Raw genomic sequence first — 27,922 nt, 5'->3', positions numbered from 1 at the left:
ACAAGATTCTCTGGTTGTCAGGGATTTCTTCGTCGTCAGACGATATGGCGAAATCATCGTCGGAAAAGGAGGACCAATATGCAGCAGAATTATGAATGTTCATCTTGAAGTTTTATTAACTCAAAAGTGAACACAAAAATAATAAACAACATACTCACGATCTACTAGACAGTCCTGTTAGGCTCACACACACTAAACAAGAAACAATCTCCCACAAATGACAACCACAAACACACCCTAATATATGGGACTCTCAATCAAAGGCAAAAAGAAAACACCTGCCTTCAATTGAGAGTCCCAACCCCAATTAACCAACCATAGAAACACACTCACTAGACTACACATAGAAATACATAAACATAGACCATAAACCAAAAACCCGGAAATACTAAATCAAACGCCCTTTTACCAAAACACCACCCCGAACCACATAAAACAAATACCTCTGCCACGTCCTGACCAAACTACAATGACAATTAACCCTTATACTGGCCAGGACGTGACACTGGTTAAATAAAGCAACAGTCTATAAAGCTAGTCCCTTCTTTCATCCAATGCATAGCTCCAGTTCCATTGTGTTATTACAGTCTGAAGTCAAACAAGCTAAATCAACATTTATGGAGACAGACATAATTTCTGTAACACCCAACAAAATTAAGTTATGCTTTATTCCAAAACTAACTAACTTATTATGAAATTCATATCAGTTTACTATTCATATTCTGGTAAAAATAGAAGAAAAACACTACAAATGCTGCTGGAAAATTTGGTTGGTTATACTGTTTATGTTATTCTTTGACAACACAGACCTCAAAACAAATCAGGGGGAGAAAAATATATTTATTCAAAGAGAACAAATCATAGTTGTTATGCTGGAAAGTGGATGGTTGATGTTCATTCTTCCCTGTTCTTGTTGTTTCTCCATTGAACAAAGAGACAGGATGTAGTTTATACCAAAACCTAGCCTGAGGTTAACCAATTAGAATTCATTGCAGTAAAACTGGCCAAATACAAAGAATCCTGTTTCGGGCTTCAATGAGTAGATAGTTTGGACCAATGAAAACTTGCCACATGTAGCTATGAGTCCAAACTGGAACCCCTACACAGATTCTAAACAGATGTTGAACTGAAAAACAACTAGTTGCATTGATCTTTAGTTCTCTGCGTTGTAAATTTATCTTTGAGTATTCTTACAGAAGGTTTAGACCTACTGTAGGCATGAGCAACATTTTTCTATTTCAATCTTTTGAAAATGCTTATTCTGCATTGGATCTGGAAATTTCAACTCCCTACTTGCAGTAAATATCATATTTTAACTTAGCCCCCAGTTTAGTGTGAGCCAGGTGCTTCTCAAACTCCTTGTCCATCTGTTTACTTTGGGCTTCACTTAGATGGTTCTTCCAATCTCCAACTTCACCTAGGCAGAAAAGCAAGCGGGACAAATCAAAGGCGAAGATCAACTTTTTGGACCTGTGAAAACAACAACTGACATCACCAAAATCCTTGTATATTCATTTTGAAATGTTTTACAGTCTTTACTACAACCCTTTTCAGTTGTTGTTTGTTTTGGGTGGTTTCAGTTTCCTCTTCACCAATTGAAAGGTTTCCTTGATATTACTAAGGGTGTCCCAAAGGGGTTGATTTTGGGCCCGTACTTTTGACTTTTCTATAAATACAAACAACATTGGTTGGTCTGTAGGTAATTGTAACTTCCACTTGTATGCAGATTATTCGTTTGTGCATTCTGTTGACAAGGCTGTCTTGGAGCTACAATCTGCCTTTTTTGCTTTGCAGAAAGCCCTTGTTGAACTGAAATTGGTACCTGCAGGTAAAACTAAATATATGTTATTTTCCAAAAAGCTCTGATGGTTTATGCATTTGTACATCAGATGGTGCCAAGGGCGGAAATCCCGGGGGGGGGGGGCATGACCCCCCCCATCCTGGGAAAAATATGATTTGTCCCCCCCAATATATCACTGAAACATAACTATGTAATTTAAATAATATAAATAATACGCAATGAAAGCAATTGTGCTGATTATAGACACTTAATAGCACGTTTTTAAGTTTCAAAAGATTGCGAACCCCCAACCTTTGCCTCACAATGGTTTGATCCACTGCCAGTTCCTTAGTTGGCAAGGTAACAGAGGGGTCGTGTCTACTGTCTGAAAGGCACTCAATGAACGTAACTGACGTGAGGTTAATCCAGTCAATGGCGCACACACACTAGCTGAATATGCAGAGCTAGCGCACAAATATTAACTATTAAGCTAGCTAGTACCTATTCCATTTATGTGGCCTCGTCAAAGATGGAATCTTAGCTATCGTCAACTTATTCCAAGATCAGCATCCAGATGATGTAAATTAGTGCTTCAAAGTCCCTGTGATAAAGGTTAGCGATAAACTGAAGTCCAAACTGAACAGAACTACACTCTCTTCTACCATTGTCTTAAATATATTTAATGGTCTCGGTACAAAAGCTAAATTGTCGCAAGGGCATTTTTTTTCTTTATTTTATTTCACCTTTATTTAACCCGGATAGCAAAGATTATAGCAAACACCACTGAAACGGAATTGGTGCTCGCTAGCTTTGCAAATTCAGCTATTGTTGGAAGCCAGCCAATATGAAACAAACTATTAAAATTTCAAAAGGTTGCAGCATATGATGTGTAAATGGTGAACTCATACAGCTGTCAACTCTTGTCATTTTAATCCGTTTCATATTCGCTAGCTACCTTTTAGATCGAAGCCCAAATAGACTGATAAAAGATAAGATGATAGAAGCCCATCTCCTACTGTAAATAACCTACACACTGTGTGTCTGTGTAGCCAGCCAGGTAGAAAAATGGCAGAAAAATAAAAGACGGACATCAGAGTATTTTTCAGTACACCAAAACGCAAAGTAAGAACCCTAGTAGCCTAATATCTCAAAGATTAGTTGATAAAATGTTCATAAGAAAGAAATGAAATTCTAATGGCAATGTTTGACAATGATGTCATTAGGCAGAGCAGGCAACAGATGGCACACAGACAGCAGAGTTGGGGACAGATATGCAGGGACAGACTGGCAGAGACAGGGAGTCTCAGGTAAGTTTGTTGAGTCTTTGTTTGGCAACATTATGAAAGGTTCTCAAGTTTTTTTACTTGTAAAATAGGAACATAATTGGAAAATGCCATGGATACCCCCACTCTCAACTTAAACTGGTGACTGAACTAAGATTTGTTAAAGGCAATGGTATTGCTGTTGTGATTAGTTGTGTAGTTTTGGGTACCGGTAGTTAGGAGTACGGCAAACACCTTATTTCTTTGGTTCCTCAATATACATTTACCATATTACAATGTGTTACAGAACTACTTTTGGTGTCCCCCTCAGGAATTGCTCTTGAGAAAATTTCATGTAATTGTCCCCTCCAAAGTTGATATCAGATTTTCGCCCCTGGATGGTGCCCACATTTATTGTGTTCCCGCTTAGAAATATCTGGGTATCTGGATTGACGAGAAGCTATCTATCAGAAAGCATATTGATGAATTAGTAAAAAAGTTAAGAATTAAAATGGGCTTCCTTTATAGGAGTAGGTCAAGCCTTTCATTAAAAAGCAGAAAACAAATCATTCAGTCAACATTCACATAGTCCCGTGTGGTTCTATTGGTATAGCATGCCAGGGTTGTGGGTTCGATTCCTACGGAGGACCAGTATGAAGATGTATGCACTCACTACTATAAATTGCTCTGGATTAGATTAAATAAAATGTAAAATACTGGTTATAGATTATGGTGATATCGTGCAGCTACCACTGTATTGGACGCAATTTATCATAACGCACTACGCGTTTTTACAAATGACAGGTTCCCCCACTTTTGTTGAATATAAAAAAATAAGATTTTGTTTCTAGTTTCATAATATTTGTACTATGTACTTGAGCTTGTCTCCTCAAAAGTGAGTACACCTCAGCAATATATAACTCTCTTTCCCAGAAAGGTGAGTTCCAGTCCTTTCTAGAAATATGTAGCATTACTAGTAATTGTTTTTGGCCATCTCATCAAAAATAATTACTTTTGGGTATGAGTATTTAGGCGGAAATCATACAAGCTAGCAGACCCGGTCTCAGTGAATTCTAATTTGGAGATCCCTTTGATCTTCACTATAGTGTACTCTGAGTATACCAAACATTAGGAACATCCGAATACTTTTGGGTATGTCTATTTAGGCCGAAATCTACATTTTTTTAATTATCATTCAAGAGATTAACCGGTCAATTGCAACTTACATTGTCTCAATACAAGGTCATTTTTTTGTCTCACCCGCACTGCTAATCTCAAATGCAACCACTTTTTGCCACCGTATTAATGCTCAAAAAAGTGTTACATTTTAGTCCTGGATGCTGCCAACATTTTTCAAGACTATTTGGTGGGTATTATCTTTGGTATAAACTAAACCTACTATTTGAGCAGACTAAGCAAAGACTTAACTATTGAACAATCATTCCGTACAACTGAATTGAAGTATTTGCTTGTTAACCACAGAGAATTTACTTTAGCAATTTACTCTACACATTTTATGAATGGAAGCTCATGTTGGTGTACTTATTTTCTCATTTCCAATTAATGTAATCCATGAAGAACTAATACAGTACTGTCATTTCTTATTTAAAAAAATATATATCTCTGAACTGCCAACATCTAAAATTGGTATCTAAATCAAGCCAATCATGATTGAGTTAATATATTCTATGTTTTCATTCAATTATAGTTTAATCAAGGTATTTTAAGTGACAAATTATATTCTAATGTGTCACATTTATATTTTAATCCTGTTGACATTTAACTTTTATGGGCTACGTGGGACGCTAGCGTCCCACCTGCGGGACACAGCCAGTGAAATATCAGGGCGGCAAATTCAAAAACAACAAAATGTCATAATTCAACTTTCTCAAACATACAACTATTTTAGACCATTTTAAAGATACACTTTTCCTTGATGTAACCACATTGTCCGATTTCAAAAAGGCTTTACAGCGAAAGCAAAACATTAGATTATGATAGGAGAGTACATAGACAAAAATAATCACACAGCCATTTTCCAAGCAAGGACATGTGTCAGTAAAACCCAAAACACAGCTAAATGAAGCACTAACCTTTGACGATCTTCATCAGTTGACACTCCTAGGACATTATGTTACACAATACATGTATGTTTTGTTCGATAAAGTTCATATTTATATCCAAAAACAGCATTTTACATTGGCGCGTGATGTTCAGAAAATGTATTCCCACCAAAATGTCTGGTGAATGTGCACATCAATTTACAAAAATACTCATCATAAACGTTGACAAAATATATAACAATTATTTTAAGAATTATAGATAGACTACCCCTGAATGCAACCGCTGTGTCCGATTTTAAAATAGCTTTACGGAGATAGCACATTTTTCAATATTCTGAGTACATAGCTCAGCCATCACAGAGAGCTATACAGACACCCGCCAAGTTCGGGGCAACCTAAACTCAGAATTAGTATTAGAAATATTCTCTTACCTTTGCTGATCTTTGTCCGAATGCACTCCCAGGACTGCTACTTCCACATGAAATGTTGTTTTTGTTCCAAATAATCCATATTTATGTCCAAATACCTCCGTTTTGTTTGTGCGTACAGATCACTTATCCAAAGGCATAACGTGCGAGCGCGGGTACCAGAGACGAAAAGTAAAAATGTTCCATTACCATACTTAGAAGCATGTCAAACGCTGTTTGAAATCAATCTTTATCGTATTTTTAACATAAAATTGCGATAATATTCCAACCGGACAATAGCGTATTCATTCAAGGAGAAAAAGAAGGAACAGCGTGCTCGCGTGACCGCGTATATCCAATCCCTTTGTTGCCAGGCAGACCACTCAGTAACTGAGCTCCTATACTCTGCCCAGTGACAGGAGAATGCTCAAACCACTTTCTGAAGGCTTTAGACAGCCAATCGAAGCCTTAGGAAGTGCAACGTAACCCCACGGATACTGTAGTTTCGAAAGGGACTAGAATGAAGAACTACAATTCTCAGATCCTCCACTTCCTGGTTGACTTTTTCTCAGGTTTTTGCCTGCCATATGAGTTCTGTTATACTCACCGACACCATTCAAACAGTTTTAGAAACTTCAGAGTGTTTTCTATCCAAATCTACTAATAATATGCATATTCTAGTTTCTGGGCCAGAGTAGTAACCTGTTTAAATTGAGTATGTTTTTCATCCGGCCGTGAAAGTACTGCCCCCTAGCCCAGACAGGTTAACCTTTTGCATCTAGGCGTTCCGCCAACGGGACCCCGTTCCGCCAGCGGGACCCCTAGCCAACAGCCAATGGGATTGCATGGCGCGTAATACAAAAACAACTAAAATACCACAAACAATCAACTATTTTACACCATTTTAAAGATAAGACTCTCGTTAATCTAACCACATTGTCCGATTTCAAAAAGGCTTTACAGCGAAAGCAAAACATTAGATTATGTTAGGAGAGTACATACCAAAATAACCACACAGCCATTTTCCAAGCAAGCATATATGTCAATAAAACCCAAAACACAGCTAAATGAAGCACTAACCTTTGATCTTCATCAGATGACACTCCTAGGACATTATGTTATACTATACATGTATGTTTTGTTCAATCAAGTTCATATTTATATCCAAAAAAAGCTTTTTACATTGGCGTGTGATGTTCAGAAAATGTATTCCCACCAAAAACTTCCGGTGAATTTACAAAAATACTCATTATAAACGTTGACAAAATACAGAACAATTATTTTAAGAATTATAGATGCAGAACTCCTTTATGCAATCGCTGTGTCAGATTTTAAAATAGCTTTTCGGCGAAAGCACATTTTTCAATATTCTGAGTACATAGCTTGCCATCACGGCGAGCTATTTAGACACCCGCCAGGTTCGGGGCAACCTAAACTCAGAATTAGTATTAAATATTGTATTACCTTTGCTGATCTTCGTCAGAATGCACTCCCAGGACTGCTACTTCCACAAGAAATGTTGTTTTTTTTCAAAATAATCCATAGTTATGTCCAAATACCTCCGTTTTGTTCATGCGTTCAGGTCACTATCCAAAGGGTAATGTGCGAGCGCAATTCGAGACGCAAAAAGTCAAAATGTTCCATTACCGTACTTAGAAGCATGTCAAACGCTGTTTAAATCAATTTTTATGGTATTTTTTACGTAAAATTGTGATAATATTCCAACCGGACAATAGTGTATTCATTCAAGGAGGAAAAGGAAAAAACAGCGTGCTCGCGGGAACGCGCATATCCAATCTCTTTGTCCTCAGGCAGACCACTCAGTAACTGAGCTCCTATACTCTGCCCAGAGACAGGAGAAGGCTCAATCCACTTTCTGAAGGCTTTAGACAGCCAATGGAAGCCTTAGAAAGTGCAACGTAACAGCACAGATACTGTAGTTTCGAAGGGGACTAGAATGAAGAACTACAATTCTCAGATCCTCCACTTCCTGGTTGACTTTTTCTCAGGTTTTTGCCTGCCATATGAGTTCTGTTATACTCACAGACACCATTCAAACAGTTTTAGAAACTTCAGAGTGTTTTCTATCCAAATCTACTAATAATATGCATATTCTCGTTTCTGGGCAAGAGTAGTAACCAGTTTAAATCGGTACGTTTTTTCATCCGGCCGTGAAAGTACTGCCCCCTATCCATATCAGGATAAGCTACAGACAACGAATTGCATTTTATCGATGGCAATTTGAATGCACAGAGATACTGTGATGAGATCCTGAGGACCATTGTTGTGCCATTCATCCGCCACCATCACCTCATGTTTCAGCATGATAATGCACAGCCCCATATCCCAAGGATCTATACACAATTCCTGGAAGCTGAAAATGTTCCGTTTTTTCCATGGCCTGCATACTCACCAGACATGTCACCCATTGAGCAACGTTTTCATGTTCAGGCTATCCTATCTTCACATTCTTAATAAAGTTTATAAACGGTGGTAATTACCATAAAATAGCATAACACTTAATGGCAAAATGCCAAAAATAAGAACACAGTAGTAGACATTTTAAATGCTACCATTCTTACCATTTCAGCTACAAACATTAAAACAATATTACAATTTTCTAAACTTTTTCATAAATACTTTATAACAAGCATCACACCACATTTTCTTCAGGAAATGTACTTTTCTAGTTATTATTATTTGATTTCTTTGGCTGGCAATCTTTCCCTCTACCAATTTATTCATCTATAACCAGTCACTGCCATTACTACAGCGGTCACTACCACTATTAAAACTTATTTCACAACCATAAATAATTTAAGACCAGCTAGAAAGCACAGACATTTCATTTAGGAAATGTAATTTTCTAGTTGTGCTATTCATTACACCCAGCCTATCCAACATAACACATTCGTATTGTTTGAAAGAAATGCAGTGTCGAGTTCCTTAAATCGGCAGGTAGCCTAGTGGTTAGAGTGTTGGACTTGTAACCAAAGATTGCAAGATCAAATCCCTGAGCTGACAAGGTAAAAATCTGTTGTTCTGCCCCTGAACAAGGAAGTTAACCCACTGTTCCTAGGCTGTCATTGAAAATAAGAATTTGTTCTTAACTGACTTGCCTAATTAAATAAAGGTAAAATAAAAAATAAATCTCACCTTCACCCTCCATGAAGTCTGTGAAAAATGAATCCCAGGATTTGGCATTAGGCAAAACAGGGTTTGTGTTCATGAAGTGGTAGTATGATACGACTGTATCTTTTGGGTTTCGGAACACAACCAGCATCTGAAAGTCAAAGTTATCACAGATAATTGTTATACTATTGGTGCAATTGAGTTCTAAAGTTTGACGTAAAACCACAACATAATTCAGATGAACATGGACAGAATATTTTCAGGTATTTCTCAAGAAAAATATTTTGCAGTGAACATGTTGGTTGGTTGGTTAGTTGCCTACAATAGCAGATGACTAACATTATTAACTTCCTTATCTACCGTAAGTGCAATCACTTGGAATCTGCATCCTAAGATGCAATCCGCAGTAGGGGAAAACAGCCACTGTCCGCCCCACCGACGTGAGGAGCGTTGTGTAACATGCAGTACATATTTTCTGTTCTATCACGTGCAATGATGATGTTCGAAAAAAAATATATATATATTTTGCAGGAACTTCTTTGTTGTTGTAATATCGCAAATGGAAATGGCAGTTTCACCATTAAGGATTCCAGCTTTAACCTACAAATATGTGTTTAATTATGAAGTCCAACACTGATAATACAAAAGTAAATTCAGATTCAGACACAAAAGACGCAACCCCTGTCAACTCCAGGGGAAGTGCAATACCCCTGCCTGATTGGCTGGATTTATTCCACATAACATCGAAGTATTTATTTTACACATCTTAGGATCATTTGCCTATTTTTAGGAGAGCTCACTACCTTATAAACTTTAATTTATTCTAGAATTGAGATAAATTGCTCTATAATTCCAACGCAAGACTTCAATTTCAATTGAAAGTGTCAACAGGATGTATAATTGACATTTGTATTGGAATAAGAGGAATACAATAGCTAAAATGAAAATGTGTCATTCTGTCACGTCCTGACCAGTAAAGGGGTTATTTGTAATTAGAGTTTGGTCAGGACGTGGCAGGGGGTATTTGTTTTATATGGTTTTGAGTGTGTGTTTAGGTAGAGGGGCATTTGATTTATGTTTCCAGGGTGTTGGTTTAGTTCTATGTTGTATAGTTCTATGTATGTTTCTAGGGTGTTAATTTCTATGTTTAGTAATTGGGATTGGGGCCTTCAATTGGAGGCAGCTGGTTATCGTTGCCTCCGATTGAAGGTCCTATAATTAGGAGTATGTTTGTTTTGGGAATTGTGGGAGGTTGTTTTGCACTGCTAGGGTTAGCCTGCAAACTGTTATGTTGTCGTCCGTTCTCTTGTTTTTGTGAAGTGTTCGTGGTTATTTAAAATAAACGTCAAAATTGGCACTCAACCCGCTGTGCCTTGGTCCAATTCATACGACGGCCGTTACACATTCATTCTACGCAGGGGCGCAGCTTTGGTTATAGAAGTGGGGGGAAAATATATATTTGTTTTTATTCCAGACGCATAAACACTCAACAGCCTACCCGACCGCTCGAAGGTGTCCGTATGGGCCTAAAGCACACCATTGCCTCATTTTGTATCACATTCCAATGATAAAACTGGGGGGGTGGGCAAAAATGCATTTTCAGAATGTGTGGGGACATATCCCCCCTCTCCAGTGGAAGTTGCACCCCTGATTCTACACATCACAATACATTAATTAAAGAAATTTGACATATTACATCATTCCAAATACTATGTATCATATGGTTCAAACATTTAATTTTAAAACTCATTATCCAATTAAAGGCCCAGTGCAGCTATTTTTATTTCAAATCATTTCTGGGTAAGAATGAATGTATTTACTGTAACAGTTTTCCATAAAAAAATACAAATAAACAAAATATTTTCTCAAACAAGAATTTTGCCCAAGACTGTCTGGGTGGGGTCTGAGTAGTGTGGGGGAGGGCACCTAAGCAGCCCATTACCATAGGTTGTGTTCAGCTGCTCAGACGTTGCATGCATCAACCAATGGTTGCATGCCACGTCATCATCTGTGGCATCGGGTACCAGATTGCTATAACATATGATGTGGTAAAATACCTATCCAGGCATTTGTAATATATGGCATGCTTCCGCAACATCTGAGCAGAGGAACACGACTGTTGTGTGGATCAATCCACTACACAGGAGGGGCCTAATGAGAGGGATATGTAACCTGAAAAGTAGCTGTTATTGGCAGAGGGGTTTGGAACTATTTGCAATTGGTCTATAAAAGGTCCAATACAGATGTTTCTTTCAAATCACAATATCAAATAATTTCTGCTTAACAATGACCTTTTACTGCAGTGGGCTAAATCAGAGTCAAAGTGTTTCTTGGTAGTCTTAAACACATCTACTTTGAAATAAAAGTATACACCTCACACACATGGTAATGGCCGTTAACAAAACACCTGTACCGAGTTCAAATTAATTCCATTTTGAGTTTGCATCCCAATATTACACTTTATATACAGTATCAGTCAAAAGTTTGGACACCTACTCATTCAAGGGTTTTTCTTTTCTTTTTACTATTTTCTACATTGTAGAATAATAGTGAAGACAAACTGTGAAACAACACATATGGAATCATGTAGTAACCAAAAGAGTGTTAAACAAATCAAACTATATTTTATATTTGAGATTCTTCAAAGTAGCCATCCTTTGCCCTGATGACAGCTTTGCACACTCAGCATTCTCTCAACCAGTTTCATGAGCTAGTCACCTGGAATCCATTTCAATTAACAAGTGTGCTTTGTTAAGTTAATTTGTGGAATTTCTTTCCTTCTTAATGTGTTTGAGCAAATCAGTTGTTGTGACAAGGTAGGGGTGGTATCCCTATTTGGTAAAATACCAATTCCTTATTATGGCAAGAACAGCTCAAACAAGCAAAGAGAAACAACGGTCCATCATTACCTCAAGACATGAAGGTCAGTCAATCTGGGAAATTTCAGGAACTTTGAAAGTTTCTTCAGGTGCAGTCGCAATAACCATATAAGCGCTATGATGAAACTGGCTCTCATAAGGACCACCACAGGAATGGAGAGCCAGAGTAACCTCTGCTGTAGAGGATAAGTTCATTAGAGTTACCAGCCTCAGAAATTGCAGGCCAAATAAATGCTTCAGAGTTCAAGTAACAGACACATCAACTGTTCAGAGGAGACTGCGTGAATCAGGCCTTCATGGTTGAATTGCTGAAAAGAAACCACTACTAAAAGGACACCAATAAGAGGAAGAGACTTGAAACACGACAATGGACATTAGATCGGTGGAAATCTGTCCTTTGGTCTGATGAGTCCAATTTGAGATTAATGGTTCCAACCGCCATGTCTTTGTGAGATGCAGAGTAGGTGAACGGATTATCTCTGCATGTGTAGTTCTGACCGTGAAGTATGGAGGAGGAGGTGTGATGGTGTGGGGGTGCTTTGCTGGTGACACTGTTAATGATTTATTTAAAATTCAAGGCACACATAACCAGCATGGCTACCACAGCATTCTGCAGCAATACGCCATCCCATCTGGTTTGTGCTTAGTGGGACTATAATTCGTTTTTCAACATGACAATGACCCAACGCACCTCCAGGCTGTGTAAGGGCTATTTTACCAAGAATGAGAGTGATGGAGTGCTGCATCAGATCACCTGGCCTCCACAATCACCTGACCTAAACCCACTTGAGATGGTTTGGGATCAGTTGGACTGTTGGAAAAGCATTCCAGGTGAAGCTTCTACCCCCAACCTATAAGACTGATGAACAATTAATCAAATGGCTACCTGAACTATTAACATTGACCCCCCCTCCCTTTGTTTTTACACTGCTGCTACTCACTGTTTATTATCTATGCATAGTCACCTTACCCCAACCTACATGTACATACTACCGTGACTAACCTGTACCCCCACACACTGACTCGGTACCGGTAAACCCTGTATACCGGTATCACTTGTACTCGGTACCGGTACCCCCTGCGAGCCTACCAGACGAGGTAAATGCCTTTTATGCTCGCTTCGAGGCAAGCAACACCGAAGCATGCACGAGAGCACCAGCTGTTCTGGATGACTGTGTGATAATGCTCTCGGTAGCCGAACAAAACCTTTAAAGAGGTCAACATTCACAAAGCCGCAGGGTCAGACGGATTACCAGGACCTGTACTCAAAGCATGCGTGGACCAACTGTCAAGGGTCTTCACTGACATTTTCAACCTCTCCCTGACCAGGTCTGTAATACCTACATGTTTCAAGCAGTCCACCATAGTCCCTGTGCCCAAGGAAGCGAAGGTAACCTGCCTAAATGATTACCGCCCCGTGGCACTCACGTCTGTAGCCATGAAGTGCTTTGAAAGGCTGGTCATGGCTCACATCAACAGCATCCTCCCGGACACCCTAGACCAGGGCTGCCCAACACTCTTCCAGGAGATCTACCATCCTGTGGGTTCAGTCCTACCCTAATTTAACACCTGATTCTACTAATTTGCTGCTCAACAAGACCTTAACTAGCTTAATCAGTAATGCTAAACTAGGGTTGGACTGAAAACCTACAGGACAGTAGATCCAGGAAGGAAGAGGGTTGGGCAGCCCTGCCCTAGACCCACTCCAATTCGCATATCACCCCAACAGATCCACAGATGACGCAATCTCAATCGCACTCCACACTGCCCTTTCTCACCTGGACAAAATGAACATCTATGTGAGAAATCTGTTCATTGACTACAGCTCAGCGTTCAACACCATAGTGCCCACGAAGCTCATCACTAAGCTAAGGACTCTGGGACTAAACACCTCCCTCTGCAACTGGATCCTGGACTTCCTGACGGGCCGCCTCCAGGTGGTAAGAGTAGGCAACAACACGTCTGCCACACTGATCCTTAACCTGTTGGGGGTAGGGGGCAGTATTTACACGGCCAGATAAAAAACGTACCCGATTTAATCTGGTTACTACTCCTGCCCAGTAACTAGAATATGCATATAATTATTGGCTTTGGATAGAAAACACCCTAAAGTTTCTAAAACTGTTTGAATGGTGTCTGTGAGTATAACAGAACTCATATGGCAGGCAAAAACCTGAGAAGGTTTCATGCAGGAAGTGGCCTGTCTGACAAGGAGTCGTTCTTCTTGTCTCTGTTTATTGAAGAGTGGGAATCTTAGCTGTAACGTGACACTTCCTATGGCTTCCATAGGCTCTCAGAGCCCGGGAAAAAGTTGAACGATGACGAGGCAGCCTCTGGCTGAAACACATTATCGCCTTTGCCTAGTGGCCGATCAGAGGACAAAGGAATTAGGCGCGTACCCGATTCGACCCCGTGCTGTATTTTCTTTCGGCTGTTTACCTAATTGCAGATTCCCGGTCGGAATATTATCGCTTTTTTACGAGAAAAATTGCATAAAAATTTATTTTAAACAGCGGTTGACATGCTTCGAAGTATGGTAATGAAATATTTAGAAATCTTTTGTCACGAAATGCGCCGTGCGCTTGACCGTTATTTACCATTGGGATAGTGTCTTTAACGCACGAACAAAACGCCGCTGATGGAACATAACTATGGATTATTTTGGACCAAACCTACATTTGTTATTGAAGTAGAAGTCCTGGGAGTGCATTCTGACGAAGAACAGGAAAGGTAATCAAACTTTTCTAATAGTAAATCTGATTTTGGTGAGTGCTAAACTTGGTGGGTGTCTAAATAGCTAGCCCTGTGATGCCGGGCTATCTACTTAGAATATTGCAAAATGTGCTTTCACCGAAAAGCTATTTTAAAATCGGACATATCGAGTGCATAGAGGAGTTCTGTATCTATAATTCTTAAAATAATTGTTATGCTTTTTGTGAACGTTTATCGTGAGTAATTTAGTAAATTGTTAGTAAATTCATCGGAAGTTTGCGGGGGGTATGCTAGTTCTGAACGTCACATGCTAATGTAAAAAGCTGTTTTTTGATATAAATATGAACTTGATTGAACAAAACATGCATGTATTGTATAACATAATGTCCTAGGTGTGTCATCTGAAGAAGATCATCAAAGGTTAGTGCTGCATTTAGCTGTCTTCTGGGGTTTTGTGACATTATATGGTAGCTTGAAAAATGGGTGTCTGATTATTTCTGGCTGGGTACTCTGCTGACATAATCTAATGTTTTGCTTTCGTTGTAAAGCCTTTTTGAAAGTGGTTAGATTAACGAGAGTCTTTAAATAGCTGTAAAATAGTAATATGTTTGAGAAATTGAAGTAATAGCATTTCTAAGGTATTTGAAAATCGCGCCACAGGATTCAACTGGCTGTTACGTAGGTGGGACGATTTGGTGCCACCTGCCCTAGAGAGGTTAACACAGGGGCCCCTCAGGGATGTGTACTTGGTCCCCTCCTGTATTCCCTTTTCACCCACGACTGCGTTGCCAAACATGACTCCAACACCATCATTAAGTTTGCTGACGACACAACAGTGGTAGGCCTGATCACCGACAACGATGAGACGGCCTATGGGGAGGGGGTCCGATAACTGGCAATGTTGTGCCAGGACAACAACCTCTCCCTCAATGTAAACAAGACAAAGGAACTGATCGTGGACTACAGGAAAAGGTGGGCCGAACAGGCCCCCATTAACATTCACGGGCTGTAGTGGAGTGGCTCGAGAGTTTCAAGTTCCTTGTTGTCCACATCACCAACAAACTATCATGGTCCGGACATACCAAGACAGTTGTGAAGAGGGCACGACAAAACCTTTTCCCCCTCAGGAGACTGAAAAGATTTGGCATGGGTCCCCAGATCCTCAAAAGGTTCTACAGCTGCACCATTGAGAGCATCCTGACCGGTTGCATCACTGCCTGGTATGGCAACTGCTCGTCATCTGACTGTAAGGTGCTACAGAAGGTAGTGCGAACGGCCCAGTACATCACTGGGGCCAAGCTTCCTGCCATCCAGGACGTATCTAATAGGCGTTGTCAGAGGAAAGCGCCCCCTCCCCCCCCCCCACTTCTCTTCCAAGCATAGTCACTATATGTACAAATTACCTCAACTAACCTGTACCTCCACACACTGACTCTGTACCAGTGCCCCCTTGTATATAGCCTCATTATTGTTATTCTTATTGTGTTACTTTTTATTATCACTTTTATTTTAGTCTACTTGGTAAATATTTTCTTCACTCTTCTTGAACTGTATTGTTAGGGCTTGTAAGTAAGCATTTCAAAGTCTACACTTGTTGTATTCGGCGCATGTTAAAAATAAAGTTTGATTTGATATAGCCTCGTTATTGTTATGTAATTTCATAGTTACTTTTAATTTTTTATTTTAGTTGATTTATTCAATGTTTTCTTAACACTATTTCTTGAACTGCATTGTTGGTTAAGGGCTTGTAAGTAAGCAGTTCACAGTAAGGGCTACACCTGTTGAATTCAGCGCATGTGACAAATAAAATTTGATTTGATTGAGAAAATGACAAGAGTGTGCAAAGCTGTCATCAAGGCAAAGGGTGGTTACTTTGAAGAATCTAAAATATAAAGTATATTTTGACATGTTTAACACTTTCTTTTGGTTACTACATGATTCCATATGTGTTATTTCATAGTTTTGATGTCTTCACTATTATTCTACAATGTAGAAAATAGTAAAAATAAAGAACCTGCTTCACAAATGCAGACCGCGTGTAACCACCCCAGGCCAGGACCTCCACATGCGGCATCTTCACCTGCGGGATCATCTGAGACCAGCCACCCGGCATGGCCTGGCTCCCAAGTGGGTGGGCCTATGCCACCCCAGGCCCACCCATGGCTGCTCCCCTGCAGTGAAATTCATGTGAAATCCATAGATTAGGGCCTAATGAATTTATTTCAATTGACTGAAATCATTGAAATTGTTGCATGTTGCATTTTATATTTTGGTTCAGTATAATTACGAAATGATAAAAAATATGAATAATATTCCATTAGGCCACTATGTCATTGTCTGCAGAAAAAGGCTACGTACCTTACTGTGATTGTCTTCAATTAAAATGGTCAAAAAGTGACAAAATAGCTTCTTAGTAGTGGTCTGAGCGAGAGGCATTATTGGACAAGCCTAATGGGAGGAATATGTAGTGGAAGAATGAGAGAAGGTGATACTCGCAACTGGCGACTTGCTGGCATGGGAGCACAACGTGATGACTCAATCACAGTTTATGCCATTGTTTGGATGGCAGACCATTTGTAGGCTATCACAGTGATCAAACACACCTTATCTGTGGCTTTCTCTATGAAGGGACGTTCCCCCAGAACCCTGGGAGCATGGACACCGTTGGAGGTGTGAAGACAGATGAAAACGTAATAAATGTTTCTGCGTGAATTACATTTATGTTTGGATTGTTTCAAGAGTTTATAAAGAGCTATACATTTTGACATGTTGTACTGTATGTTTATTGTACTGTAAGTTCTATGCATTTATTGTTACAGGGAAACAGTGTTATTGTTTGTTGGACGGTGGATAGTTCAAAGAGGAGCGACACAGGGGTGCGCTCCTGTCATTTGAATTGGAATGATTAGATTAGAATCTGGGTGTGTTTTCCTGTCTTTTGTTTTTACTAGCAAAGTAAACTCAGGCAAAAAAGAAACCAGCTGCATTAAGCACTGCAGTGCATCAAGGCACCTGCAAGTTCCCAGACATTTCTGGGGGGAATGGCCCTAGTCCTCACCCTCCGATCCAACAGGTCCCAGATGTGCTCAATGGGATTGAGATCCGGGCTCGTCGCTGGCCATGGCAGAACACTAACGTTCCTGTCTTGCAGGAAATCACGCACAGAACGAGCAGTATTGCTGGTGGCATTGTCATGCTGGAGGGTCATGTCAGGATGAGCCTGCAGGAAGTATACCATGTGAGGGAGGAGGATGTCTTCCCTGTAACACACATCGTTGATATTGCCTGCAATGATGACAAGCTCAGTCTGATGATGCTGTGACACACACCTCAGACCATGACGGACCTTCCACCTCCAAAATCAATCCCGCTCCAGAGTACAGGCCTTGGTGTAACGTTCATTCCTTCGACGATAAACGTGATTCCGACCATCACCCCTGGTGAGACAAAACTGCGAGTTGTCAGTGAAGAGCACTTTTTGCCAGTCCTATCTGGTTCAGCGACGGTGGGTTTGTGCCCATAGGCGATGTTGTTGCCGGTGATGTCTGGTGAGGACCTGCCTTACAACAAGCCTACAAGCCCTCAGTCCAGCCTCTCTCAGCCTATTGCGGACAGTCTGAGCACTGATGGAGGGATTGTGCATTTCTGGTGTAACTCGGGTAGTTGTTGTTGCCATCCTGTACCTGTCCCACAGGTGTGATGTTCGGATGTACCGATCCTGTGCAGGTGTTGTTACACGTGGTCTGCCACTGCAAGGATGATCAGCTGTCCGTCCTGTCTCCCTGTAGCGCTGTCTTAGGCGTCTCACAGTACGGACATGGCAATTTATTGCCCTGGCTACATCTGCAGTCCTCATGCCTCCTTGCAGCATGCCTAAGGCTTGTTCATGCAGATGAGCAGGGACCCTGGGCATCTTTGTTTTGGTGTTTCTCAGAGTCAGTAGAAAGGCCTCTTTAGTGTCCAAAGTTTTCATAACTGTGACCTTAATTGCCTACCGTCTGTAAGCTGTTAGTGTTTTAACGACCGTTCCACAAGTGCATGTTCATTAATTGTTTATGGTTCATTGAAAAACATTTACATTTACATTTAAGTCATTTAGCAGACGCTCTTATCCAGAGCGACTTACAAATTGGTGCATTCACCTATAATATCCAGTAGAACAACCACTTTACAATAGTGCATCTAAATCTTTTAAGGGGGGGGGGGGGTTAGAAGGATTACTTTATCCTATCCCAGGTATTCCTTAAAGAGGTGGGGTTTCAGGTGTCTCCGGAAGGTGGTGATTGACTCCGCTGTCCTGGCATCGTGAGGGAGCTTGTTCCACCATTGGGGTGCCAGAGCGGCGAACAGTTTTGACTGGGCTGAGCGGGAACTGTGCTTCCTCAGAGGTAGGGAGGCGAGCAGGCCAGAGGTGGATGAACGCAGTGCCCTTGTTTGGGTGTAGGGCCTGATCAGAGCCTGAAGGTACGGAGGTGCCGTTCCCCTCACAGCTCCGTAGGCAAGCACCATGGTCTTGTAGCGGATGCGAGCTTCAACTGGAAGCCAGTGGAGAGAGCGGAGGAGCGGGGTGACGTGAGAGAACTTGGGAAGGTTGAACACCAGACGGGCTGCGGCGTTCTGGATGAGTTGTAGGGGTTTGATGGCACAGGCAGGGAGCCCAGCCAACAGCGAGTTGCAGTAATCCAGACGGGAGATGACAAGTGCCTGGATTAGGACCTGCGCCGCTTCCTGTGTGAGGCAGGGTCGTACTCTGCGAATGTTGTAGAGCATGAACCTACAGGATCGGGTCACCGCCTTGATGTTAGTGGAGAACGACAGGGTGTTGTCCAGGATCACGCCAAGGTTCTTAGCACTCTGGGAGGAGGACACAAGGGAGTTGTCAACCGTGATGGCGAGATCATGGAACGGGCAGTCCTTCCCCGGGAGGAAGAGCAGCTCCGTCTTGCCGAGGTTCAGCTTGAGGTGGTGATCCGTCATCCACACTGATATGTCTGCCAGACATGCAGAGATGCGATTCGCCACCTGGTTGTCAGAAGGGGGAAAGGAGAAGATTAATTGTGTGTCGTCTGCATAGCAATGATAGGAGAGACCGTGTGAGGATATGACAGAGCCAAGTGACTTGGTGTATAGCGAGAATAGGAGAGGGCCTAGAACAGAGCCCTGGGGGACACCAGTGGTGAGAGCACGTGGTGCGGAGACAGATTCTCGCCACGCCACCTGGTAGGAGCGACCTGTCAGGTAGGACGCAATCCAAGCGTGGGCCGCGCCGGAGATGCCCAGCTCGGAGAGGGTGGAGAGGAGGATCTGATGGTTCACAGTATCAAAGGCAGCAGATAGGTCTAGAAGGATGAGAGCAGAGGAGAGAGAGTTAGCTTTAGCAGTGCTGAGAGCCTCCGTGACACAGAGAAGAGCAGTCTCAGTTGAATGCCCAGTCTTGAAACCTGACTGATTAGGATCAACCTGACTGATTAGGTCGTTCTGAGAGAGATAGCAGGAGAGCTGGCCAAGGACGGCACGTTCAAGAGTTTTGGAGAGAAAAGAAAGAAGGGATACTGGTCTGTAGTTGTTGACATCGGAGGGATCGAGTGTAGGTTTTTTCAGAAGGGGTGCAACTCTCGCTCTCTTGAAGACGGAAGGGACGTAGCCAGCGGTCAAGGATGAGTTGATGAGCGAGGTGAGGTAGGGGAGAAGGTCTCCGGAAATGGTCTGGAGAAGAGAGGAGGGGATAGGGTCAAGTGGGCAGGTTGTTGGGCGGCCGGCCGTCACAAGACGCGAGATTTCATCTGGAGAGAGAGGGGAGAAAGAGGTCAAAGCACAGGGTAGGGCAGTGTGAGCAGGACCAGCGGTGTCGCTTGACTTAGCAAACGAGGATCGGATGTCGTCAACCTTCTTTTCAAAATGGTTGACGAAGTCATCCGCAGTGAGGGAGGGGGGGGGGGGGGGGGGGGGAGGAGGATTCAGGAGGGAGGAGAAGGTAGCAAAAAGCTTCCTAGGGTTAGAGGCAGATGCTTGGAATTTAGAGTGGTAGAAAGTGGCTTTAGCAGCAGATACAGAAGAGGAAAATGTAGAGAGGAGGGAGTGAAAGGATGCGAGGTCCGCAGGGAGGCGAGTTTTCCTCCATTTCCGCTCGGCTGCCCGGAGCCCTGTTCTGTGAGCTCGCAGTGAGTCGTCGAGCCACGGAGCAGGAGGGGAGGACCGAGCCGGCCTGGAGGATAGGGGACAGAGAAAATCAAAGGATGCAGAGAGGGAGGAGAGGAGGGTTGAGGAGGCAAAATCAGGAGATAGGTTGGAGAAGGTTTGAGCAGAGGGAAGAGATGATAGGATGGAAGAGGAGAGAGTAGCAGGAGAGAGAGAGCGAAGGTTGGGACGGCGCAATACCATCCGAGTAGGGGCAGAGTGAGAAGTTTTTGATGAGAGCGAGAGGGAAAAGGATACAAGGTAGTGGTCGGAGACTTGGAGAGGAGTTGCAATGAGATTAGTGGAAGAACAGTATCTAGTAAAGATGAGGTCAAGCGTATTGCCTGCCTTGTGAGTAGGGGGGAAGGTGAGAGGGTGAGGTCAAAAGAGGAGAGGAGTGGAAAGAAGGAGGCAGAGAGGAATGAGTCGAAGGTAGACGTGGGGAGGTTAAAGTCACCCAGAACTGTGAGAGGTGAGCCATCCTCAGGGAAGGAACTTATCAAGGTGTCAAGCTCATTGATGAACTCTCCAAGGGAACCTGGAGGGCGATAAATGATGAGGATGTTAAGCTTGAAAGGGCTGGTAACTGTGACAGCATGGAATTCAAATGAGGAGATAGACAGATGGGTCAGGGGAGAAAGAGAGAATGTCCACTTGGGAGAGATGAGGATTCCAGTGCCACCACCCCGCTGGCTCGATGCTCTAGGGGTATGCGAGAACACGTGGGCAGACGAGGAGAGAGCAGTAGGAGTAGCAGTGTTATCTGTGGTGATCCATGTTTCCGTCAGCGCCAGGAAGTCTAGGGACTGGAGGGTAGCATAGGCTGAGATGAACTCAGCCTTGTTGGCCGCAGACCGGCAGTTCCAGAGGCTGCCGGAGACCTGGAACTCCACGTGGGTCGTGCGCGCTGGGACCACCAGGTTAGAGTGGCAGCGGCCACGCGGTGTGAAGCGTTTGTATGGCCTGTGCAGAGGGGAGAGAACAGGGATAGACAGACACATAGTTGACAAGCTACAGAAGAGGCTACGCTAATGCAAAGGAGATTGGAATGACAAGTGGACTACACGTCTCGAATGTTCAGAAAGTTAAGCTTACGTTGCAAAAAATCTTATTGACTAAAATGACGAAAATGATACAGTACTGCTGGCTGGTGGAGTAGGCTAGCTAGCAGTGGCTGCGTTGTTGACTTTGTTTGACCGTGTAGCTGGCTAGGTGTAGCTGGCTAGGTGACCTCGATAGTTTCAGTACTACACCTTGTCATGATACAAAAGCAACTTTGTAGCTAGCTAACATAACACTAATCAAGACGTTCCTTTGTAATGTATTTAGTTTCTACAGTGTTACTAGTTGGCTGGGTTTGGAAAAAAATGGCGTCGCGGGGGACGGCAATAGCTGGCTAGCTAACCTCGGTAATTACTAAACTACACAATTATCAAGCTATGACAAAGACAACTATGTAGCTAGCTAGCCAACACTGCACTAGTCAAATCGTTCCGTTGTAAAGTATTGGTATCTACAGCGCTGCTAGTCGGTAACGGTTGGCTAGCTGTTTGCTAGCTAGCTAGCAGTGGGTTAATGATGACTAGGTGTGTTGACTACGTCTGGCGTCGCGGCTGGCTAGTTACTAATAATTACTCTAAACTACACAATTATCTTAGATGCAAAGACAGCAAAGACAACTATGTAGCTGGCTCACTAACACTACACTAATCAAGTCGGGAAACAGTGTTTAAACCCTTTACAATGAAGATCTGTGAAGTTATTTGGATTTTTACAAATTCTCTTTGAAAGACAGAGTCCTGAAAAAGGGCCATTTCTTTTTTTGCTGAGTTTAAATGCTAATTCAGGTTGGGGGTGAGTTTCTGCTTGAATTTGGTTAAAAGGGCAGCAGTGAATTGTTTTATACTTTGAGAACTTGCTACCAAGCTCCTGTGTGTACCACACACAAAGTTTATCCTCTTAGAGATTTTTCTGAACTGAAGACACATTACATGATACATTACAGAATAACACAGACAGGCTAAGATGTATCATGTATTTCATGTGCAATGTAATTGTTTGAGTGTCAATTCTTTTGTGACTAATAAATTGTATTAGTGGAATTGAGTAAATGCATTCCTCGTTTTACAGAGTCATTATTCAATTGACTATATGTTTATAATTTAGTAGGTCTATTGGTAGTTGTCTATATGCTTGCCTCAATAAAATAATGCTCGAATATTGGTCGGCAGAATTAGCTATTTGTATCTAGTCTCTTAATAATTGCATTAAGGTGCAAGTTAGACACATTCATGTTCATTGCAATCATACTGAGTGGTGATGCAAGGTTCGCTACCTTGACTAGATTCCTCCAGAGACAGACAGGGCCAGTTGCATTTATTCACACAATATTGGAGTCAGATTGATGAATGCTGTTTATTGTTACAGTGCCTTCGGAAGTATTCAAGAATTCCACATTTTGTTATGTTACAGCCTTATTCTAAAATTTATGAAATATATTTTCCTCAGCAATCAACACACAATACCCCATAATGACAAAGCGATAACAGGTTTTGTGAATTTTAGCAAATGTACATGTATTCAGACACTCTGCTATGAGACTCGAAATTGAGCTCAGGTGCATCCTGTTTCCATTGCTCATCCTTGAGATGTTTCTACAACTTGATTGGAGTCCACCTGTGGTAAATTCAATTGATTGGACATGATGTGTTAAGGCACACAACTATCTTTAAAAGGTCCAACAGTTGACAGTGCATGTCAGAGCAAAAACCAAGCCATGAGGTCGAAGGAATTGCCCATAGAGATCCGAGACAGTATTGTGTCGAGGCACTGATATGGGGAAGGTTACCAATACATTTCTGCAGCATTAAAGGTCCCCAAGAACACAGTTGCCTCCATCATTCTTAACTGGAAGAAGTTTGGAATCAGCAAGACTCTTCTCTTAGAGCTGGCCAACTGACCAAACTGAGCAATCGGGGGAGAAGGAACTTGGTCAGGGAGGTGACCAAGAACCCGATGGTCACTCTGACAGAGCTCTAGAGTTCCTCTGTGGAGATGGGAGAACTTACCAGAAGGACAACCATCTCTGCAGCACTCCACCAATCAGGCCTTTATGTTAGAGTGGCCAGACAGAAGCCTTTATGGTAGAGTGGCCAGACGGAAGCCACTCCTCAGTAAAAGGCACATGATAACCCACTTGGAGTTTGCCAAAAGGCACCTAAAGGCTCTCAGACCATGAGAAACAAGATTCTCTGGTGTGATGAAACTAAGATTGAACTCTTTAGCCTGATTGCCAAGCATCACATCTGGAGGAAACCAGTCAGAGCCTAGTACAGAGAGATCCTTGATGAAAACCTGCTCCAGAGCGCTCAGGACCTCAGACTGTGGTGAAGGTTCACCTTCCAACAGGATAATGACCCTAAGCACACAGCCAAGACACCGCATGAGTTGCTTTGAAGACAAGTCTCTGAATGGCCTTGAGTGGCCCAGCCAGACCCCGTACTTGAACCTAATCGAACATCTCTGGAGAGACCTGAAAATAGCTGTGCAGCGACGCTCCCCATCCAACCTGACAGAGCTTGAGAGGATCTGCAGAGAAGAATGTGAGAAACTCCCCAAATACAGGTGTGCCAAGCTTGTAGCGTCATACCCAAGAAGTCCCGAGTCTGTAATCGCTGCCAAAGGTGCTTCAACAAAGTACTGAGTAAATTAGCAAAAATTTCTAAAAAGCAGTTTTTCTTTAGCATTATGGGGTGTTGTGTGTAGAGTGATGAGGTGAAAAAAACAATACATTTTAGAATAAGGTTGTAACGTAGTAAACAAAATATGGAAAAAGTTAAGGGGTCTGAATACTTTACGAAAGCACTGTATATACATATATATTGATAGTTGTGGATTAATTTACTTATACTGATGCCTTTTATAAAAATATTTGATGCTGAAGAAGTAAGACACGTCGCCAAAAGTTTAAAAAGTCTTATTTGAACTAGCATGCTGGAGCGTGCCTACTTGAGCTGAGGACTCACTGGACGAAGAACCCATTGATACAGGCCATTTTATGTGTTTTATATTAGATTACGCAGTTTTTTATCTGAACATCGCCAGCCAGTACTTTCTGAAAAAGTTAAATGAAAATGCAAATGGCAAGCTGTCGAAAGAGAGGCATTGCGCAGCTGCTGGAAGTTGTAGTTCATGTGTGTAGTTCCAATTAAACAGTTGTAACTTTTTGGCTCTGTGCTTCTTCTTGGCCATCAAACACATTGAAAATGTAAATTCACCCATAAATATAAGTATACATTTTATATCTTAAATTACTGTGTTTTCATTGGCGATACAAATTTGAGGCTCATTCATAGCCTACAAAACAAAGATACGGAAGTGAAATTGATGTCACTTTCATAACGTATTAATTTCCTGTTATTCTATAAAGAAAAATAAAAAATTCCCAGACTGCATTAGATTAAGCACTCCACAATGGAAGGGAGGCTAGATTCAAGTTATTGTGACATGTTCTTTAGTAAAGGTATTAACACTGACCTTTGTTTTCTTCGCAATAAAAGTGCCAGGAATGTTATCAGGGTGCAAATGTGTGCCCAGTAACCGTGGAGAGGGCATTTCTCCCACCACCTTGAAAAGAAACAGAGGGAAAGGACAAAGGTTTTAGTAGGTTATCATATGGCATACCAAAATGCAGCAGAAAACCACAAGGTACATCATTTGTAAAAAAATGACATGAAAGGAAATGGTCATTTAGCAGCCGATCTTATCCAGAGCGACTTACAGGAGCAATTAGGGTTAAGTGCCTTGCTCAAGGGCACATTGATAGATTCTTCACCTTGTAGGCTTGGTGATTTTTTATTTTATTTTGTTTATTTCACCTTTATTTAACCAGGTAGGCAAGTTGAGAACACGTTCTCATTTACAATTGCGACCTGGCCAAGACAAAGCAAAGCAGTTTGACACATACAACAACAGAGTTACACATGGAGTAAAACAAACATACAGTCAATAATACAGTAGAAAAATAAGTCTATATACAATGTGAGCAAATGAGATGAGATAAGGGAGGTAAAGGCAAAAAAAAAGGCATGGTGGCGAAGTACATACAATATAGCAAGTAAAACACTGGAATGGTAGATTTGCAGTGGAAGAAAGTGCAAAGTAGAAATATAAATAATGGGGTGCAAAGGAGCAAAATAAAAAATAAAAAAAATACAGTAGGAGAAGAGGTAGTTGTTTGGGCTAAATTATTGATGGGCTATGTACAGGTGCAGTAATCTGTGAGCTGCTCTGACAGCTGGTGCTTAAAGCTAGTGAGGTGTTTCCAGTTTCAGAGATTTTTGTAGTTCGTTCCAGTCATTGGCAGCAGAGAACTGGAAGGAGAGGCGGCCGAAGGAGGAATTGGCTTTGGGGGCGACCAGTGAGATATACCTGCTGGAGCGCAGGTATTTGAACCAGCGACCTTTTGGTTACTTAACCAGTGGCAGAATGATAATAATCAAAGGCAGGAGCATGAGAAATACAAAAATAAAATGTTTGATTTGACTTGCCTAGTTAAATAAAAATTCCTTTGAACAGGTCGATTACAAATACCTTGAAATGCACTAAAGGCACTAGTGCATCCTATTGTAGGTTATTCTGAAAATGTTCAGTGTGTGGCGCGTAAAAACTAAAGACTGATTTACCTCAATCGGTAGCGACCAAAAGTAATTTCAAGAATTAGCGATTACTGTGAGCGAGTAATATATTTTTTTTAAATACTTTTGGGTTTGTCTATTAGGCGGAACTTTTACATCACATTTAATTTAAAGATCTGTCATTGAAAGCAAGTCTGATAAAAAGAGCGATTTTGATTGACTAGGTATTGACTTAGTTCTGTTATAGAAAACTGTTACAGTATACATACCTTTTGCACGTCAGGAGAGAAAAACTCTATCAGTGGAGGTATTTGAGACACTTCTTGTTGTCCAGAGGCTGCAGCCATGATTTTGCGTAGCACAGCAACCATCCAGTTGAACCCTGGAAAAGCACACTCAATTAGGGCTTTGCTGGCAAAATCAGTATAGGGCAGACTATATAGTTTATAGTGTCCACAAAAGTGTGTGTACAATGTGAGTTTGTGTCCAATGTAGTCTACGTTTTTAAGGCTAACTAATTTGTTTGAGTATCTTCATGGGTGGCAGTTGGGACACATTAATACTGCAAAGAATGCTCATGATGTGGTTTCAGGAGACATATTCCAATGCACATGCTCCTGTGGGCTCTTGATACATTTGTTAATGTTCAACAACCAACTGTTTGTTTCTTAGATCTAGAATAATTTTGTATTAAGTCCTATACACATGTTGTCATTCCCAGTACTATATAACAGCAGTACTGTGTTCTGCACTTCATTTGATGGCAAAAAATATTTCCACTATGTAATCCAGTTCACGCTAACTACCACAACAGCAGGGGTGGTTGCACTTACCACATTTTGGGTAGGCCACCAGTAAAATGTCATCGGGTCTGCCCTCCAGCTCCTTCAAGCCTTTAAGATTTTCTGGGGGACTCATGATTGTAGAGTAGAGGATCCCCTCATGCAAGTACAGCTTATTCTCATCCTTCACATTCTTTGCTTCCTCCATTTTGGACTTGCCTTGCGCAGACATTGGTTTGCTCATTTTGTATCCTGGTGACTTAATGACAGCCTATTCATGTATTCAGACCACAATCGAGATGCAAAAAAAAGGTGTTAGTATTTGTGTTCCCGGCCTATACAGTAAAACAGGACTTTCCAGTTCACTGGTGTGATACTGTTGAAGGGAGGGACTAGTTCCCTATGCACAGTGACTGATTTGGAGAGAGTCACTTGCTCATAAAATGGGTGAGAGTTTAACTCCAGTCTAGGTTAGATTTGTCTCAGTAAATTGGAATACTCTTGAAAGAAAAAGCAACAAAGGACAACATACGTGGAATGTTAATGACGTACACACTAACACTGACTTACACTCATACTTGCTCTTACACAAACAATGCGTCAATACTCAGCGAACTCACATCTGTCAACACATGAAAATAGCTTTGTCACTGTGACTATACTCTCTCTTGTTGAGGGTTATCTAAGTTAAACATATGGGGGTGTGCCTGTTGAAAGAGATTTTCAAAGATTACATTCCATTTTCCAGTCACAAATGTATGAAGCTTGTATCCTTCACATGACTACATCAGCTTGACAAAGCTTGTTCAATGCCAGATTCAAAAGATACTTAAAACTTAAGAGTTTTCCATTAAAAATGTCTTCCTATTAAAAGGTCCTATGCCTAACTTTGCTTTCCTCTTGAGAAAGCTAGGCGAATTGCAGCAACATAAACAACTCTACCCCCTCCCCCTCATCCCATTTGACTTAATGGCTATGGGATCTTGTGGAAGCCAGCAGAGAGCTCGCACCTAGATTATTTTACTTTCCGTTTGGTCCACCAGCTTCAAACAGCTGAAAATGTGATGTTTGAGATGCACATTTTAGATGATT

At 41.6% G+C, this 27,922-nt stretch overlaps 1 protein-coding gene across 1 annotated transcript; it reads right to left on the bottom strand.

The window, feature by feature from the left end:
- Positions 1-768: 768 nt before the first annotated feature.
- On the bottom strand, positions 769-27,256 carry LOC115208442 (sulfotransferase 6B1). The gene is made up of 5 exons (XM_029776502.1): positions 26,882-27,256; positions 26,318-26,430; positions 24,949-25,038; positions 8,669-8,795; positions 769-1,417 (listed from the first exon to the last, which is right to left on the bottom strand). Exons 1-5 carry the CDS (start codon positions 27,072-27,074, stop codon positions 1,290-1,292), a joined length of 651 nt encoding a protein of 216 aa, XP_029632362.1. The 5' UTR covers positions 27,075-27,256; the 3' UTR covers positions 769-1,289.
- Between the last annotated feature and the right edge of the window lie 666 nt (positions 27,257-27,922).

The sequence above is a fragment of the Salmo trutta genome, chromosome 14 (assembly GCF_901001165.1).
Source record: "Salmo trutta chromosome 14, fSalTru1.1, whole genome shotgun sequence".
In the NCBI taxonomy this organism is placed as follows: Eukaryota; Metazoa; Chordata; class Actinopteri; order Salmoniformes; family Salmonidae; genus Salmo; species Salmo trutta.
The sequence above is the reverse complement of the archived record's forward strand: the minus strand, read 5'-3'. Positions and strand labels throughout refer to the sequence as shown.